The 18,530-nt window shown below is 42.1% G+C and overlaps 1 protein-coding gene across 1 annotated transcript in view; it reads left to right on the top strand.

The window, feature by feature from the left end:
- Positions 1-18,530, top strand: part of ITPR2 (inositol 1,4,5-trisphosphate receptor type 2) — a 244,006-nt gene that overhangs the window by 16,906 nt on the left and 208,570 nt on the right. Inside the window, exon 2 of the mRNA XM_053942273.1 lies at positions 12,245-12,315. Coding sequence (XP_053798248.1) covers positions 12,245-12,315 — 71 coding nt within the window. The remainder of the gene's footprint in view (positions 1-12,244; positions 12,316-18,530) is intronic.

The following is an 18,530-nucleotide window of genomic DNA, read 5'->3' as shown; positions in this document are numbered from 1 at the left end:
GGGGTGCTCTGCTATCTTTTCAAATCAGCTTATAGCTGTGGAGTATTATTTACTATGCACAAAGGAATAGGGAATAGTAGCTGAGGCAGTGGGCAAGTTTTTAATCTTAATGTGCCAGGCAGCAGGTTAAGCTCTTGTGATAATGTGTCTGAGAGCTTTGTGGAGTGATAAGGAAAAGGTTAAAATAGTTCTATTATGTTAAATATTATTACACCATGTTAGATTAGAACTTTTTAAATGGGGGTTGTTTGTACCAATTAGTTTAACTTGAAACTAGATGTGAGCTTTGGTATGCTTGTTTTTATGTCCAGGTTCCCTTTGCAGGGAGAGTGTGCAGTAGCAGTTGCTGCTACAAAGTCTCTATGGGAATGGAGGTGTTATGGAAATAAACCTCAGGATTTCAGGCTTGCCTGTAATTGCATTTATGACCTGCACTGACACAAAGAGATGGCATGCACAAAGCACCCGGAAAAACAGAATATCCTCTTCCTGAGAAGAGCTGCTAAAATGTATCCCGTTTACTTTGTCTGCTCTGGCCAGAGAGAGCTGGCATCTCTAAAAATGGGGAAAAAAGTCTGTAAAAAAAATGGGGGAAAAATCTCTAAAAAAGGGAAACAGGTGGTTTTCCATTACATTTTTGCATGGTCCCCACCATCCTGTTTGAGAATTGGTCATGCAGAAGTAAGGAATGATGGCTACTTAGTTCATCACCCATCACATTCTGACCTTGCTCCAGTTCCTTGTGGGAGGTGCATGGTCCTCTTCAAATTAGGTAATTTATTTCCTCCTGTCACCCCTCGTATTGTTTCTGTCCCACTCACTTGTGCCTTGGAACCCTGTGCCATCCCATTGCCGGCTGTTTCCACACCTTGGATTCTGCCCTTCCCCACCCCCCTTTTGCTTGAGGGCATCAAGAACGTCTTGCAGGACAAGCTAAAGCCCCGTATGCTCAGCCAGAACTCTGCTCTGTGTGCAGAGGAGCTGATCCCAAGGCTGTCCCTCTGCCATGCCTCTTGCCCAGTCCGCCAAGCAGCTGCTTGCTCAGTGCTCTGACAGGTCCTGCTGGTGAGTGGAGAAGGGGAAGTGTTTTTTTTTTTCCCATGCATACAATGAAAGGAAGCGCTGTAATAAATTGAGTGAGGTAAAAAGGCTTTCCTGGCATGTTACCTTCTAACACTTCTTCATCCTGTTTCTCTGCTCCAGGTCCCACTCTGTTTTGGGGAGCAGGACTGAATTCCCCACAACTGGCTCCTGCCAGCCCCCACGGCCTGGCTTCCTCAGGCAGGGAAAACCCTGCTTTGTCCTGTCAAGGGGATGAAGGATGTCTCTCCGTTGGAGCTGGGCAAAGGAGGGTCTCTTGCACCTTGGTGCACTGAAGCTGGTGTAGGGAAGTGCTATTTCATTGCTAATATAGCAAAAGGAATAACAAAGTCTCCAGAAATTATGTAAAAGACAAGAGGGGAGGGTGGAGAGAGGAAACACTTGGAGATGTCTGCTGTGCTTCCTGTTTGCTTCTGAAAATTATGAGTCAGATCCCCCAGAAACAAAAGAGAGGGATTTGAAAAATTATGAGATTTAAAAAAAAAAAGTAATCATGCATGCATCTGTTCTCTTGGTCTTCTGGTTTTTGAGCTCAGAGCTGGAGGCCATTTTTCACTTTTTTCAGGGCAGTGGTGACAACAAGGAACACACATTCCTTTCCCTTCCAGTGAAAGTAGAAGGATTTTAATATCTCTCAATGCAGCATCAGGAAGGAGACCAATAAAAAAGATACCAAAGACGCATGGTTTGGAATAAAATTTTTGATAGCATCACAGTTCTTCTAGAGTTGATTGCTTTGGCTTGATGAGCTTTTGCAACAGGGGTTAGGTGTAACCCTGGAGCTGGTTTGCCTTTGCTTTTTGAGGTATATACTTTGGCACAGGAGGGAGAAGGTGTGTTGTGTGTGCCCAGATTGTGTTTGATACTGATCCAGAAGGAGGAACCAGGCTCCTTTTTCCCAGGTCAAGCACAGTCTGCATTTTTAAAACCCATGGATTCTGGGGATTTGTAGCATGAGTGTTGATAAGTGTATGTGTTTACAGCAGGATTGCACTTAAAAAGGAAAAATGAAGTGGATATCATTGTTCCACTTATCCTATCACCAAGTGCAGGCTTTTCTAGAAAACCTGATTTCTTTGTTTCTCTGCCAGTTAATTCCCAGTAAATGTATGTAAGTGATAAAAGACTCCAGTTTTCCTAGTAGAAAGTGATTATTTGCAGGTGTCTTTCCTCTGTTAAGGTGTCAGGATAAGCTGTGTGAGGAGACCTGGAAGCATTTCCTTCAGCTGAAAAGAATGCTGCCGAACTGGAGGGCCTGAAGGTAGAAGGCCAAACTCATTTCTTAGTAACAGAGCTTGTTGTTAAGGCACACCTTAGAAGGTGATCTGACTGACAGGTGACAGCACAGCCAAAGAGTCAGAGCTTCTTGGTGCTCAGCAGAGTTATTACTGAGAGCTCAAGTGGACCCAAAAAAATCTGTATTAATAAACACCTGCTCTTGTGTGCTCTGGGTGCTGTATGCAATAGCCTGTACTGCTATAAGTGTTTCCTGGAGTGATTTTTACCACTTATGCTGTCCCCAGACCCTGTGCAAGGATGGGCCTGGAGGGGTCCTGGAATCTCCTCCTGGAGTGTGCAGCCACCCTGGTTAGAATGCTGAGCTCTGCTGAGCAGATGTGGGGTTTTCTGTGCCTCAGAGCCTGGGAGAGTCCTTGGGCCTGTGAGGTTGGCTGTTGTGAGTGTAGCCTCCTGGTGGGAGATGCCAGCCTGCCTAGTGGTTGGTTTGAGAAAGGTCTGAAACAGTTTAGAGATGTGAACCTGCTTGTTATGTCATTTCCCTGCTTTAAAATTATGGTTATGAAAAGTTCCCACAAGCAGAACAGGCTCACACCTGTCCACTTGAACAGAAGTGACTGTTTTGCTCCCCTGCTTGTGGCTGCTGTTTTGTGACTCTCCTACTTCCCAGCTCCTTCTGCTGTGGCCGGAGCAGTCCCAAGCATTTCCTCTTCAGCTTTCTGCTCTGTGGGACTCTCTCAAGCAAGTATGTACAGGTTGGGGGTAGGTGTGGCAAAGGGCTCCCAGCAACTGGGAAAGCAGCTCTGAGACAATCTGGAACAGCTCCCAAAATGATCTCTCCCTGTAGGAAACTGGCTCTTCTCAGTTTTAAAGCAAGTAAATAAAGTCACTGTGATTTCTCAGCTGGTTTTTATTTGGAAGGTTTTTTTAAACTTGCTGCTGAAGAAAGAGAAGAGCAAAGAGAATATGCCAAAGTACCTGGCCCAACTGCAAAAATTTGTAAACATTTATTGTTGCAAAGTGAAAATAAAAATCATGCAATCCTTTGTTGAGAGAACTGGAGCACGTGTTGATGTGGAGGTTTCTCCTGTGCACAATTCTCATTGCCACCAGTGAGAGCTGGACACATCAAAGGGTGAGCAGACCTTGTTCAGGGAATTCCTGCCAGCCGAAGTCATTGTCCCCAGAGGCAGAAGTAAAGGCTGAAACCAGCAGCAGAATTTTGGGAGCCAGCTGCATGCTGGCTACAAGCTGGATGGTGGTTATGCTGTTCAACCTGAGAGCTGTCTCCTTTTATCTGAAGGCAAAACTAGGCAGCACTGTAATTTCAGAGCAAGGGGGTGGTCAGGAAAGGTTCATGTTCCCGATGTAAAGCCCAGGTTTGCACCTAGTGGCAGGATATTGCACATCTCATGGAAAGGGGCTGTGGCTGGGGGAGCTTAGGATGTGTTGTGTGTATTTGCTTGGACAGTTTCTGGGGCTGCGGAAGGAAGGTGCACTAAAGGAAAGATATAAAAAGCACTGGGTCGGGTGCTGAGTTGCTGCAGAAGAGGGCTGTTTGACTAATTTCAGTGGAATTGCATGTGTTCACACTATCCTGGGACTTGTCCCCGTTGTTGGCCTCTGAAATGAGGTGAGCCCTTTGTTTGGTACCCTGACACGTAACAGTGTGTGTAACATGGAGGGTGTTATCTGTATTGTCTGAAATTTTTTTTTTTTTTTAACTTAAGCAAAAAATAAGGCATGTAAAATTTGCCTCTCCTGTGTAAAATAAAATAAGCACTGCAGAATGTGCAAAATGTCAGCACTTTGGTTGAGCAATGTTTTCCACTCAAGTTTTTACATAGTGTGACATGGGTTGGTCTGCTGGATTATTGCTGTTTGTGTTACGAAATGGAGAAAGAATTTGGATCATTTTCCAGGATTTACATTCCAACCTGCATTTGCAGGTTTGATAATTTCTTCATGTATATTTGTGCATATATATTTTTTTTGTATGCATGTTTGCCTATATATTTTTGTATGCATGTGTTTGCCTATGTATATGCTATCATTCCGGATGCTGAGGTTCATTATAGGCCTTACAGTAGGGTGTGAGGCTTGAGTGCCTGCTTAAGCAACAATATTTTTACATTGTGCTATTTCAACAGTTTCCTAATTTTCTTCCTTTGCTTATGCTTCCTTTCTACAGTAAGTGTTGCCATTTTGATGAGTAGGTGTGACTGCCTTCATTACGGGGATGAAGTCACTTTTTGATCACTGGACAGATACTGGCATTTCTCAACAGTGTTTTTCTGGGTAAATCTCTCCATTTTCATTAAGTGCTGTTAACTGAACAATCCAGCCTGACTCCTTTTATTAGCACATATTTCTTCAAAGCAGTCCTTTCAAGTGGCCATTCGCAAATATGTGCAAAGCTGAGAAAAACCCCTCAAATTCTTCTATTGTAAACTAAATGTGGAATTTATATTGATTTGGATTATTTTTCCTATGCTGCTGGCTTAGCTTTGTCTGTGGCTGAATAGGTAATTCTGCAATGAGTTCTGCTTGATTTTTGGGAGCAGTGATGCTGTTACTAGGACTTCTTTTCTGAAGTCACTGTGTAGCATGGAAATTTAAACTGCTCAGTCTGATAGGGATTGGTTAGTGAGCTACATGCCTAAAATTCACAGAAATATGCAGGGCTGCCTCTGACACCCTCATGTTTGGTTTACAGTGGTCCCAAGTGTCAGTGTTCCTAATGTGTGTTAGGTTGATACACCTAGTAATTCTACTTTATCTGTGCTTTCTTACATTGAGACAGCTGAGTTGCAGACCTATTATGGGTGGTTGTAAAGTGTGAGTAAGCAGTTAAAAGTCACGTGTGTAATCTTGATTTACATCTAAGTTTGGGCCAAATCCTGGGCTTGTTACAGTGTTTGCATTCCATGTGTAGTTAGCGGGATTAATTGGAAATGCTGCAGAGGTTAGATTGCAATTAAATCTTTGATGAATGACCCTTAGTGTGAGGTGCTGACACTGCTGCTTCTTTAAACTTTATCTCTCAGTGCACTTCTGGGATGATGGGGGTGAAATCCTGGCGTCAGAGACGTCGGTGGAAATTTTGTCTGTTCAAAGACAGCTGAGATTTCAGCTAAAAGGAAAATGTTAGTAACAGAAAAATTGTCCAGTCCTCCAGGTGATGTGCATTATTAGTGGGTCTATGTTCTGCAAGCCACTAAAGAAAGCCTTCAGAAAGCTTTCCTGATACTCATTTTATAATTTCAATTTTTTTTTTAGCTTTAATACAAATTTCACCCAAAAGAGGGTTTGCCTGTGGAAGGGTTTTCCAATTAAATGCCTTTAGGCTGTCGTAACATCCTTGTATGATAGACTCTTACTTTTCATATTTAAAAAAAATAGAAAAGAAACAAAGGAAGAAATCAACCATTTCCTTGGGTTTATGGGAATGTAATTTGTTTATCAAAGGTACTGAGACAGACTGAAGCCAAAACCTGCCTCGGAGCAGAGTGACGGTGTTGTAGAGAAATACAGCAGGACTGGGTGTGCCTGGGGAGGGAGCTGGGTGGGACAGGGGGGCACACCTCCTCCCATTGCCAATTTCCCATGGAATCACAGAATATCCTGAGCTGCAAGGACCCACAAGGATCACAGAGTCCAACTCCTGGCCTTGCACAGCACACCCTCAAGAATCACACCCTGTGCCTGAGAGCATTGTCCAAGCTTCTTGAGCTCTCTCAGCCTTGTGACTGTGACCAATTCCCAGTCCCCTTTTGACAGCAGAAAATAGGTGTGCTTGGCACCACTGAAAATGACTTGATGTATGTTGAATTGATGTGAGGATCTTGAAATACTGTGCAAATGTTCATTTGCTTGGCAGAAGTTAGTATGTCCAAGCAAAGCTCTGTACTGTTTTCTTGGTGCATTAATGGTTTACCTATTAGGCAGGCCAAGGAAATTGCAAATCTGAGACTAAAATCCAAGAACCATGCTTTCTCCCTTCCTCTGTAACCTCCAGATAACATTTTATTCCTTTGTAATAATTTATTTTAGCCCTGTTCTTATAATTTAATTGAAATTACACAATGTTTTAAATGTAAATATAGCTATAAAAAGGGATAATAAACAAGTTCTACTTGAACAGAAGCTTTTGCAATCTAAAAGCATGATTGGATATAACACAATACAATAGAATAACAAAATGACATTCAGGATTTATAGCTGGATTACTTAATTGAGCAGAAAAACTTCTGCTTTTACTCCCTCCCCCTGCCCTTGACATGTAAGCCTGCAGGTACAGTTACAAGAATATATGCACTATCAGATAAAGGAAAAACTTTAGGGATAATTATTTGTGCAATTATTAGTGCAAATGTGGAGCTGCCTGCTTGTATGGTGGCATTTTTGTTTCCCAGTATGTGCTGTCTGCCCTTGTGTCTCCACACCATTTGCTAATATAATTCAAAGTGACCTATGCAAGCATTTTTGGGATGGTGGGAATGGCTGAATGTTCCTGCTCTGTGTAGCTCAGATAGAATGCATCCACATCCTGGTTTCACACTGAAGATTGTTCATGGTGAAATTTGTCTGCTGTTTTAGACGCCCTGAGGAGTTTGGAATGTTTTAGATGCATAGAATTTTGCTTTCCCATCGTAAGGGTATTTATTAAACAGCTCTCTTCAACCTGTATTATGCTTTGTGTTTGTGGCAACTAAAATTTGTTCAGGAAGGAAAGTATAGAGTTACTAAGGTTTGAGGCAGGCAGGAGCCAGACTTTCTTGCTGCTGTACCTCACTGGTATGAAGTGAAGTTCTTTAAATATTGTGTCCTGCTGTCCTCCCATTTGTCAGAAGGGCTTTTTAGCATGGAATCTTCCTAAATTGTACAGAGGTTTAATAGTCCTTCTATAAGTTCAAGGAAGAGCCTTTTTATTTTCTGCTTGAGCTGGGATTAATGTAGGGTTTGCCTGATGTGAAAAGATGATGGTGAAAAATTTGGTGTTGGAAAGAGACAGGAAAAAGGACACATTTCATATAGGGTAGCTAATCATAGAGCTGTAAATCATTTGAAGCAGGACTGGTAGTCAGAAAGGAGTATGAACTCACCTTTTGGGAAGGATGAGGGAGGATGACTGTAGATTTTTGGCAGGAGACTACTTGAAGCACACAAGAAGTAGGCTGACCTAGATGCCTGATAAGAGGCTCAATGAAATGAAAAGTGGGTGGATTTGGAGAAGAACTGGGTGGATCTGATTGTTTTGGCACTTAGGTATTTATGTTTGATTTCCAGGGTAGCAAAATTTTAATCACCTATTGTTCATTATTGGTTGGTTTCTTGGTAGTATGACTGGCACCTCTCTTCCCGTGTGGTTGCTGGGGTGTGTGGAGCATGGGAGAGGCTTTGTGCTGCAGTTTGGGAGGAAAGAAGTGTCCTGGGTGGCAGGTGCTCTGGAGGAACGTTTCTGTGGAGGAGGTTGTGTGAAGGGACATCTGAGGAGCAAAGCGAGGGAGGCTTTGTGGGCCGCTCCTTTGTTCATGAGGGGATGTTGAGGTTATGTGGTTTTGGGATGGAACCTCAGCATTCTTTGTGAACAAACGTGTTGCTGGGCTCCACTGGCAGTTAAAATATCCAGCTTCTCTTGCTGATGACTGTCACCGACTTTGCCCCTCTTCCTGCTGCTGTCCAGGCCTTTTGCTGCTCAAAAAGGCAGTGAAATTACGATACCATTAAGAGAGTAAAAGATGAGTGTCTTAGATTGAAGACATGGCCTCTAGGTTAGTTTATTCAGCTTTTTGAGGAGTAAAGTACTCCATAGATGTATAAATAGTACCAAATGTGTAACAGACATCAGCAGCTGGGTCTTGTATTTTTAAACAAGTTACACACACACATGTGCAGTTCCATGTATGGGAGAGTCTGCGTGCTCATGTGTTTATTCAGGAATTGTTGTAATTAATATTGGCTATGATTGTTGGTAGGAAGAGACAAAATACATTTCAGGATGGTATTTTTGAAACTCAAGGCATAAAGCTAAGATAAATGATATGTGGCTGCTTTCTTTGACAATCTAAAAAGCATCTTATGTTATGAAAGAGACCTAAAATTCATGAAACCCACCATAATTCCTTTCCTATTGTTTTCTTACATTGGTGTATCTCAGTAGTAAATCTAAAATAACTCACCCCTCGGAACAGTCCTTCTAGGATTACAGCTGTACAACTATTCCTTGACTCTTGCACTACATCTGCAAGTTCCTAGAAATCTTTGGTGTATTTACCTTTAGCCTGTGTTAGGTAATCAGGGGAGCTTGCAGGACACAAAGCCTTATGGAGCATATGTGATTCCTATCTATGCACCCCGGCACTACTAGACTTTTCTGCCAACATACTTTGCTTATCTGTTATCCTGCTGTTGCTCAGTCCTGCTCCTCCCACCCCTGTATCCTTCCTCCCATTTCAGCAGAGACGAGACAGCTTCAACTCCACCAGATGATGCGGGAGCATGAAAGGCGAGGAAGAGAGGTGCAGAACTCTATGGGTTCATGCTTTGACCACTTGACATGAGGCAGAACTTTCTTCCTGTGCAGTGACCAAGCACTGAACAGATTGTCCAGAAAGGGTGTGGAGTGTCCTCACTGGAGATATTCCAGAGCTGCCTGGGCAAAATCCTCTGCTGTGGGAGGGCCCAGGTGCCCCACTGTGGCTCCTTCCACCCTGACCCATCCTGGATGATTCTGTGATGATAGTGGGGAGTTGAAACTGCCTTGACTCCCCCCCTGCCTCTGTGGAGAAGCACACCTTGTCTCCTAGGCATTGCTTTAGGTAACTCCAATTCTTGTTTGATGAGCCTTTGTACACTCTAGCTGTGTACACTTCTGTACACTGTGAGGCCTGAATAGCTTAAACACCTGCTGGTCTGTAAAGTTGGCTGCTTGTGGCACTATGATGAGGAACTGCCCTTGCTTGCCCTGCAGTGAGAGGAAAAACTTCCACTGGCTTAGGTGGGAGAATGACTGGGCATCTGTGACAAGCAATCCCATGACCGTTGTTGCTTTCAGCCCCTAATTCTGCAATTACTGAATACAAAGGGCCATGCGTAAAGTCCAGGGGTGTAATTACTGTTTTGACTTCCTGATGATTTATCTTGGGCACTACCAATGAACAGTACAGCTTAATTACATCAGTTACTTGAAGGGATTGTGCAAACCCCAGGTATTTATTGTGTTCAGGGGAGAACTAGCTCAGCTAGAGATCATTTCATACATGTGCAGGGATCTCCTTTGTTATTTATGTGCTGCCAATGTTTGGAAAACTGAAATGCAATTGTGTTCTATGTGTACCAGGTGCTGAATGACAGCAGAGAGCACAAAGCAGTATTGTCTGTGGTCCAGCTGAGGAATTAAACCCCTTGAAGTTAAAGCTTCTCTGATAGTACTGTGGTTAAGTGGCTTGAATATTGGCACTGTAATTTGGATCAGTGTTTACATAGCTTGCACATTTTATGGTATAATACAATAAATATAATACAATAAATTGTGCTTTTATCCGAAAATCCTGGTCTGGTGCACTTTGGCCTCCTTTTCAAACATACAAGCAAGTGATCTTAAAACCTGCTGTGGTGTGGTCTGACAGTCACTGCAGGTGCCCAGGACCTTTTAAACCCAAGCCTGTTGTTTGGTTTCACACATCTCAAATGGATTTATTAGCAGGTTACAGAGGTCTTGAATTGCTGCTTGTTTAATGCAGCCACCTCACAGGTGTCAGTAACAAACCAGCAGCTGCTTTTGGCTCACTATAAAATGGGATTTGAATATTTTGAATTGTGTGTCAGAGGAAGTGGTCTGTCTTTGAAGAGCCTCTTCTGTTCCCCTCCATAGAGCAGGCTGAAGTCTTACATCATGTGCAATGTGTAGCTCTGCTCTCCCTTCAGTATTGTAACAAGCACCTCTAGAGTAAACAAGGAGCTGTTAGACTCCCTGAAGGTCATGCAGCTGGAATACAGGATGAATGGCATTATGTGGAAATGCTGGGGATTAAATTGTTAATTTAATAACTGCTAAATAAAGCAATACTTTCCTTGGATTTTTGTCCTTGTGTTATAAGAAAAAAAGGTGTGAGAAGCTGCGGTGCTGAGCAAGGGCTCAGGAGATGATGTTCCTTTTCTGTCATGCCACTGCCCTGCTTCATGTCAATTGACCTTTCTGTCCTCTGATTTTGTGTCCATAGGATGGAAGCGGCACTAACTCCTTTTTCCTTTGTCTTCTCTGATGTCTTTAGTTACCTGCATGCTGCTGAACTCACTTATGGTCCTTATGTTTATGCCTTTAGAGAGTGCTCAACAGCAAGTGATTGGTATTAATTGTTGAATGTCTGTTCTCTGCCAGGCCAGTGTGTTTGAGCAGTACAGCTGGCTGGCTCAGAGAGTGTGCAGGATCTCATTTGTTTTGCTCAGCACCACCACGTTGTTCTCTTTCTGGTTTTTGCTGCAGTGACATGCCATGGTGAAAGTTTTGCATTTCACCCACAGTTGTGGTTGTCACCAAGGAACACAGGAGGTTCCTTGTGAGTTATGGTTGGCTTTTCAATATACTTCCACCCATAAGGTCAAACCTTATGGGTTCCTCCTTAAAAACCTTTGAGGGATTTTGTTGTGAGTGAGAAGTACCCCTTGGCATTAAAATCCTTTGGCAAAGCTTCTGTTAAGGTAGTCCTTTCCAGTCAGCTGTCTGTGACTCCAGGTTTTAGGTGCTGTTTATAGGAAGCTTTGGCCTATTGGAACATGGACAGAATGCAGGATGTTTCCAAACATCAGTCTTCTTGTTAAGCCTAGCCTAACCTAGACTGTGGAGAACACAACTCCCTAAGGCCCACTGCTTGCTCCTGAAGCTGTTTCTTCAGTCTCCTTCCTGACTGATGCCTCATGTTTGCATCTAAGTCTGTTATGAGATTGGAACTCCTGACTTCCAAAATTCTTTGTCACTTTTGCTCCTGGGAGCTGCAGCCACATGGAGACTTTGTCATCTTGCTACAAGTAGAAAACACGTGGTCATGCTGGGGGATTGGCCTTGCTGCGCTTGTGGCTGGAGGCAAAGCCTTCACCAACTTGAGTGAAAGCTGAATGCATCTATTGTGTAACTTGGCTGAAGCCAATTTGTGCTTTTTCTGGCAATTTCCAACAAAAAAGCTGCTAAGAATGTTGCTGTGAAGTGGCAGGGCAGTAGTGTGTCCTTAAACATGATTTCCCTGAATAATTGTTTGAAATGGGCAAATTATTTACAGGATGCTTCCTGAAAGGAAGCTGAATTTATGTCTAGGAAGTTCTGAGATAAGTTTAACAACTCATATTTTAAATTTTATTGTTTATTTAACTTCTAAAATATTACAAGAAATATATTAGATTTGTCATCTAGATTTTCTGCTGTGGACTAAAGAAATGCTTATTCATTTTAGCACAGTAAAATGTGGTCTTGGGAGTTTTGATCAGGGCTGAACCTTAATTCCACATGCTTCCTCAGAGGAAAAAGATGGGAAATGGTGAAGACGAAAATCTGACAGCTGCAGAGAAACTGTTTCTGATTGAGGGCTAATGGCTCAGATGAAGGAAAACATAAATTTTACATGGAATGTCAATGTATTTGGTGTGACAAAAGGGATTTTAACTGGATTTAAATGAAGTGGGATCTGAAACACAGACCATAATTTAGTGCTGTAGAAGAAATCCCTCTCTGGAAGGAAAATGTAGACTTTCTTGGTTATGCTTAGTAACTGAGTAACAGAGTTTCTAAGGTATTTTTTGTAGTGCACTGGAGAAATGTGGAAGCTTTGGATCTGTGGTGCGGCAGGCATGTCTGTGCATTTATAAACACTGATGGCATATTTTAGTGAGTGTGATAACTTTTGTTTTTCAGGTTAGTGGATGACCGGTGTGTGGTCCAGCCAGAGGCAGGTGACCTTGCTAATCCTCCAAAGAAGTTCCGAGGTCAGTAAAATCATCTGGGGGGATCGTTTCTCTTTAATGTCCAACTGATGCAGTTCTAACTCCTTGGGCACTTTTGTCATGTGGCTTCCTAGAGGGTTTGTGGCCACAGGGATGAAGTTTCAAACTGGAACATGAATGGCAGACTTTGAGAATGAATTACAAAATTTGCAAAGGCACAAGAGGCAGGTGGAAAATACCGGGGAAGGGGCTGAATTTTCCTGTAGTCCAAGAGTTGCTTGCTCTGTTCTGTACATTGAACACAGATCCCATGCTCTGTGACAAACTCTTTGCTCCAGCCCTGCTCTCACTGTAAATGGGAAAGAAACTTGTGAGGTCCAAAGCTACTTGAGCTGATGGATTGTTTATTTTTTTTCCAAGATAAGATACCATTTTAAGGTGTAGCCCCAAATATTTTGTCAGCTTTTTGTTTTGCTTTTGCTTAAGACTGTATCTGATTTTTTTTCAACTTGACCTTGTAGATTTGTATAATTCTGCTGTTTTGCTTATTGTAATAAAAAACAACAGTGCACTGACCACTTGCAGTTTTTACTTGTTGACTGTTAAAAATGTACTCGTAACTGTGCCAGAGCAGAGCCTTACTAGCCTGATCCAGGCCTCTTTCAGCTTAAAAGGGCTTGGATTTACACCGGTTCTGAGATGAAAAAAATATGACTTGCCTGATTTAGAGCAAGGGAAATGTTTCATGGCTGCTTGTATCTATTTTCAATGATCTTTAAGGTCCCTTCCAACCCAAAGCATTCTGTGATTGTCAGGGGTTTCACTGACATGCTTAACTGTAGTATTTTATTTGCAGTGTTTATGTATATGCTACTACTGTGAAAAATAAAGCATTTAAAAGATCAGGAGAGTGAAGTTCTGCTTTCCCAGAGAGTTCAAGACTTTTTTCCATTATATATTCAGGAAACATCAGCAGTTGGTTCCAGTTCCAGCTGTGAGCATTCAGCACACTGGCAGATAACTGGAAACTAAGAAAGTGACGATGCATACTTAGAAACTAACAGTAATAAATTTCAGTTGCTTGTGTGACTGAAAAACTTTAAAGCAGAGCTGGGGGTAGCATCCAGTGTGGCTTTTAGGCTACTTAACTGTGATTTTGCCCTCTCAATGCTTGCAAGTGACTCACAGTTTCCAGGCTGTGGAAAATATCAGGTGGGGATTCTTCGGATGATATTTCTGTTGCTGGACTACCCTGATGTGTTTCTAAAGTTGAGCATATCCAGGTTTCTAGATGAGACCAAGGTCACTGGGAAAGATTTGTGATAGGAAAATTGAATACACCCAAATGCCTACAACTAAGGATCTTGGAGCTTAAAAAGACAACCATAATTTTTTCACTGTCTAGTGTTTGAGGGCTTGATTTTATACCTTCAGTACATTAGAGATCTTTTCTTGCAATTGTGTTGTTCATTTCTAACTTCAAAAGGCAAAGAAAGAAAAAGTTGATAGGTTTCTGTGTTGATGATTTGGGCACTTCGATGCAGGGTGGAAGCTGATTCTCCCAGCACCAATGATTTGCCATCAGTGGTGGCCAGCACATGTGGAGCAGATGTCAGAGGGGGATGGGACACTGACAAATGTACAGCTGTTTTCTGCTGCTGGGGAAACAAAGGGCTGTACTCCTGAGTTACATCCTAGCTTCTGGGGGGGGGGGGGTTTCCATTAGTTGTGGACAGTTTTGGCTCTGTCCCTTGTTGTAACCACCTTGCTTGCATAACACATCCCTTTATCTCCAGTTGCCTCTGCTCCTCCTTCTCCACAGCATCAAACCTTTCCTTCCCTCTAACTCAGATCCTCCTCTTTTTGAGGATTGCCTCTTCTCCCTCTCTGCCCCAAAACTTTTTAGTAGCTACTCTCTTCCTCCCTGCTGCTGCTTAGCTCCTCTTGCAGTCTTTCTTCCAGTTGCTCATTAGCTCTCTTCTTTACAGTGCTCCATAGTTTAATTTTTGGGACTACTGCCATGGTGGTAGCATGCAAATTTGGTTGAGCTGCAACACAGAATGATTTGGATTGGAAGGGACCTTAAAGCCCATCTCATTCCAACCTCCTGCCATGAGCAGGAACACCTTGCACTGTCCCAAGTTGTTCAGAGCCCTATCCAGCCTGGCCTTGGGCACTTCCAGGGATGGGGCAGTCATAGCTTCTCTGGGCAACCTGTGCCAGGGTCTCAACACCCTCACAGGACACAATTTCTTCCTCATATCCAATCTGAATCTACCCTTTTTCAGTTTGAAGCCATTCCCCCTTGTCCTGTTACTCCATGCCCTTTTAAAAAGTTCTTCTCCATCCAGCTTTCTTGTAAGCCCCCTGAAGATAGTGAGAGGTGCTATAAGGTCTCTAACTCCTGTAGGAAGGAGAAACTAAATTAGTGAAAAAGTAATTGTCACAGTAATTGTCACATTTATTTATGCAATCCACCTTTCTATAAAAGCATGGCTATAGTGTTAGGGGCATTGAATATCATATCAGCTTCAAGTATCCATAAGCAGGAGGATGGCTGCAGGAACGATTTGGATGTTTTCTCCTTCATCCTTTAAGTCAAATTCTAAGTGTGAGAACAGCAGGAGCTTTGCTGAAAGTCCAGCAGAAACTTGCTGTCTAATTGAGAATTAGTGGCTTGAACCACAGAGAGTAACCAAAAGCACATCTCTGCCATACTTTGCTAAACTGCTCAGAGCCCTGAGGCAAAAGAGTTTCTAAATATTGTTCTTATAATCAAGAATCTAGGCAAAATCCATGTTTTTCTCCACAAGAATCTTCTGGGAAATAGCTTTCAATTAAAGCAGCAAAGTTAACAAACCAAACAAAAACTGCTTTAAGTAGATTCTTAACATGAAAGGAAGATTTAGGCATGAATGATTAATTGTATGATTAGATATAAGCAATTGAAAATAACATCTAAGAGCAGGATGAGTAGGGCCTCTTCACTAATAGGAACTGCTGTCTGTATGGTTTACAATGTTTTCATCACTGATAGCTGAACTAGTGTTGACTTGAGGTTAGAGCATGACCTGGGAGTCAAAGAAGTATGAGAAAAACATGTTTCTAACAAGATGTTTAGATTTCAAGGACTGACTCTGAAAATTAATATCAGAGAGGATTGTGTTTGCTCTTTTTTGGTAATATTTTATCAACCCTTTCCCCAGTGGGAGGGGCAAAAAAGAAAGACTGTGGTTTTGACTTGTATATCCCCTACAGGGTTCACTCAGAGATGAAATCAAGGTACTGAGATGTTGGCCTGAACTGAAAGCCTATCTAAAGAGGGTCTCAAAATAGCAGTTTCATTTTTGTGTGTTTACTTTTTTTTTTTTTTTGAGTGGGTGGCTGCTATTCTGGTTGTTTCCTGCAGCATGGAGTGTTGTTAAACTAAGGAAAGATGTGGTTGCTTCTCATTTTGTGTCCTTATGAAGAAGCTGTGCTCACCATTCCTCCCCCAGTCACACTGGGATGAACCTGGAGTGGCTCTGTGTTCACCAGGGTACACATCCAGATTTGCAGCAGTGCAAAGGAGGGTGGAATTTGGTCCCACACATGTTTCCTGAAGCCTGGTGAAAAAACCCCACAGAACATTTACTGTATTACATTGAAGGCTGAAGCTGGTGAGATCCAAGGCACTGAGTGTGGTGATGGAAGTGCTTACTGTGCTGCAGGGCTGGGTTCACAGAGAGTGGGAAGAACATTGTGTGCCAGGAGTTGTGTGCCTCTGAAGAAAAGCCACATCATGAGCCACACAACTGCAGGTTTCCTTAGTCTGGGACCCTAAACATATTCCAGCTTGATGTTTCCAGTAGGAAACACTTTCAGCTTCCAAGGTGTAAAATAGCACAGATAAGACCTGCTTGTTGATCAGATTTAACAACTTTGGAAAAGGAGCATGAGTCTCCTTTTAAAATATTTATTAAATGCAAAATGACCTATGTTTTTAAAATGGTCTAAACTTTCTTACTTGTAACTTGTATTCCTTTGATTTCTTGAGGCTTCTGCAGTGGAAGTGATGCTTGGGTTCCCAAATACCCTCCTTTGCTTTCCAGGTTTTAGTCTGATCTAAGATTTTCCTGACATTGTTCTTTTTTCTTCACTCCCTTCCATTACCATTCTCTGCACTCTGTCCTTTCTTCCTCCCACCTTTTCCTCTTCCAGCTGCCATTTTTCTTTTTATTTACCCTCTACATAATTTTGGTTTATTCTTTTATTTTCTTCTTGTTTCTCCCAGTTCCATAATTGCTTTAATTTCCTTCTCTTTTTTGTTGTCCTGTCTAGGACACTTCATTGTCCCACTCCTTGCTCCTCCACATTTTTCCCTTATCATTTACACATTAGTTCTTTTTTACCTTTTTGTCCTTTCCCCACCCCCCCCAAAACAAGTAGATTTGTACACACTGTGATTTTTATAGCCCTGTCACTTCCACTTCCTCATTTCTCTGGTTTTAGTAAAGCCATGTGATAATTTCTACAGTTCTGCAAGCCAAAGAAATCTTCCATGATGGGCAAGAGTTGAATTTCTAACACTTAAAAAAAAAACCCCAAAAAAACTCCACAAACAAGAGAGGGCTGAGAGAGAAAGCATCTCGCAAATATTGTTCTAAACCATCTTTATCTAATATCAAGAAACATTTAAAGGGCATAATAGGAGTTATTTTGCTTTTCAGACTTCCTGAGTGAAGGTGCTATTTGCCTACCTTTGATATTCCCTCTCTAATTAGTCCTCAGTAAGAGAAACATTTATGTAAAACTCCATAAAGTAATGGATTGGGAACTAAGACTATCTGGGAATGTCTGGAGAAGTCAGAAGAGACATTCTGTCTCATGAGTGGGTTGCTAGACTGACCTCCAAGAGGGAATGGCTTTTTCATCTGCTGTGTGGTGGAAAGTTGCTTTATAATTTTATGCCTCAGTTTCTTTTTTTTTTCCTGTTTATTTGAGCTGTAGCATCTCTAGGGCATGCACTGTTCCACCCTATTACAATGTTTAGGATCATGAAGCTTGAATTTACAGAGTTTTGTTACTCTGAAAAAAAATGGAAAAAAACCCAGAGAAAAATGATGAGATGACCTGGTTTCAATGCATTGAATCCTAAAAAGTAAAATAAAATAGGGGAAAAAGCTTGTCTGGGATCAAATAATGTTTGTTTGGTTTTTTTTTTTTGTCAGTAAATTGAGGGAAATATAATTGAAGTAATACTGATTTGAAAAAGGTCCTCTACAGGGTGGTAGCACCGTGCTCTTTGCCTCTGCAGGAGGATGGGAAGCACTGTGTTTACTGAAAGAAGCAGGATGTGTGGAGAGTAGCTGAGAAATGAAGACTGGTCCTATAAAAAGAAGGTATTGTTACTTCAGAGAAATAAATGTTTCATGAAGCCTTTTGAGAAGGCATGTTAATTATAGATTATGACAGAAAATAATAGCAGACTTTTGTCTTATGAGCTGAAATCCTGATACTTCACATAAAATATCCTATAATATGCAGTACAGTTTAATGGCACACAACACTTTGGGGTTTTTTTCACCTTCTTGGCTTCCAGAATATTGTAAAAATTACCTGGGAGTTATGTACTCTAGGTTGTGTGTTATAAGTCCCATTATAAATGTGAAATGAGAGCAAACACCTTTGCAGAGTGTCTGGGCTTGCTTTGATAAGTATTTGTAGGACTATTTCCTTGGAACAGCAACTCAGGGCTGCGAGGGGGGTAAATCCATGAGCACTTTGGGTCAGTGCCAAGGAACGTTCTGCCACGGGGGACAATTTTGTATGGACAAACTTTGCTGCTTGAATAGGGGTGGGGTCAATCCATCACTGCCAGGGAAATATGGAGGGCTCATAGCTGGGGGCAGACCTTCCTTTGACATCCACAGACTGCAGCCCATGTTGGGGAAGAGTTTTGCCCTACGACACCCAGTCCTGAGTGTCCTCACTACTCCCACAGCAGAACTCTTCCCTCTTCTTGCCTCTTAATAGATGTGGTATGTGAGAGGACAATTACCAGTGTTTGCTATGTGAAATGTCTGTCAAGTCTTGCTGCTTTTAGAGCAGTTGATGATTGTGACTGTGCAAGACTAGATGTTGTTTATCATTCTAAAAGTAATTGGCTTTGGATGAATCATGAGCCTCTTTTTCCAGTTTATAGGACTTCCACTGGACACCCACCCCCCCCCACCCCCCCCCCCAAAAAAAAAAAAAACCAAAACTCTTGAGTCAGG

Source organism: Vidua chalybeata, chromosome 5 (assembly GCF_026979565.1).
Source record: "Vidua chalybeata isolate OUT-0048 chromosome 5, bVidCha1 merged haplotype, whole genome shotgun sequence".
Taxonomy (NCBI): Eukaryota; Metazoa; Chordata; class Aves; order Passeriformes; family Viduidae; genus Vidua; species Vidua chalybeata.
Note: the sequence above shows the minus strand (reverse complement) of the source record. Positions and strands in the feature narration are given on the sequence as shown.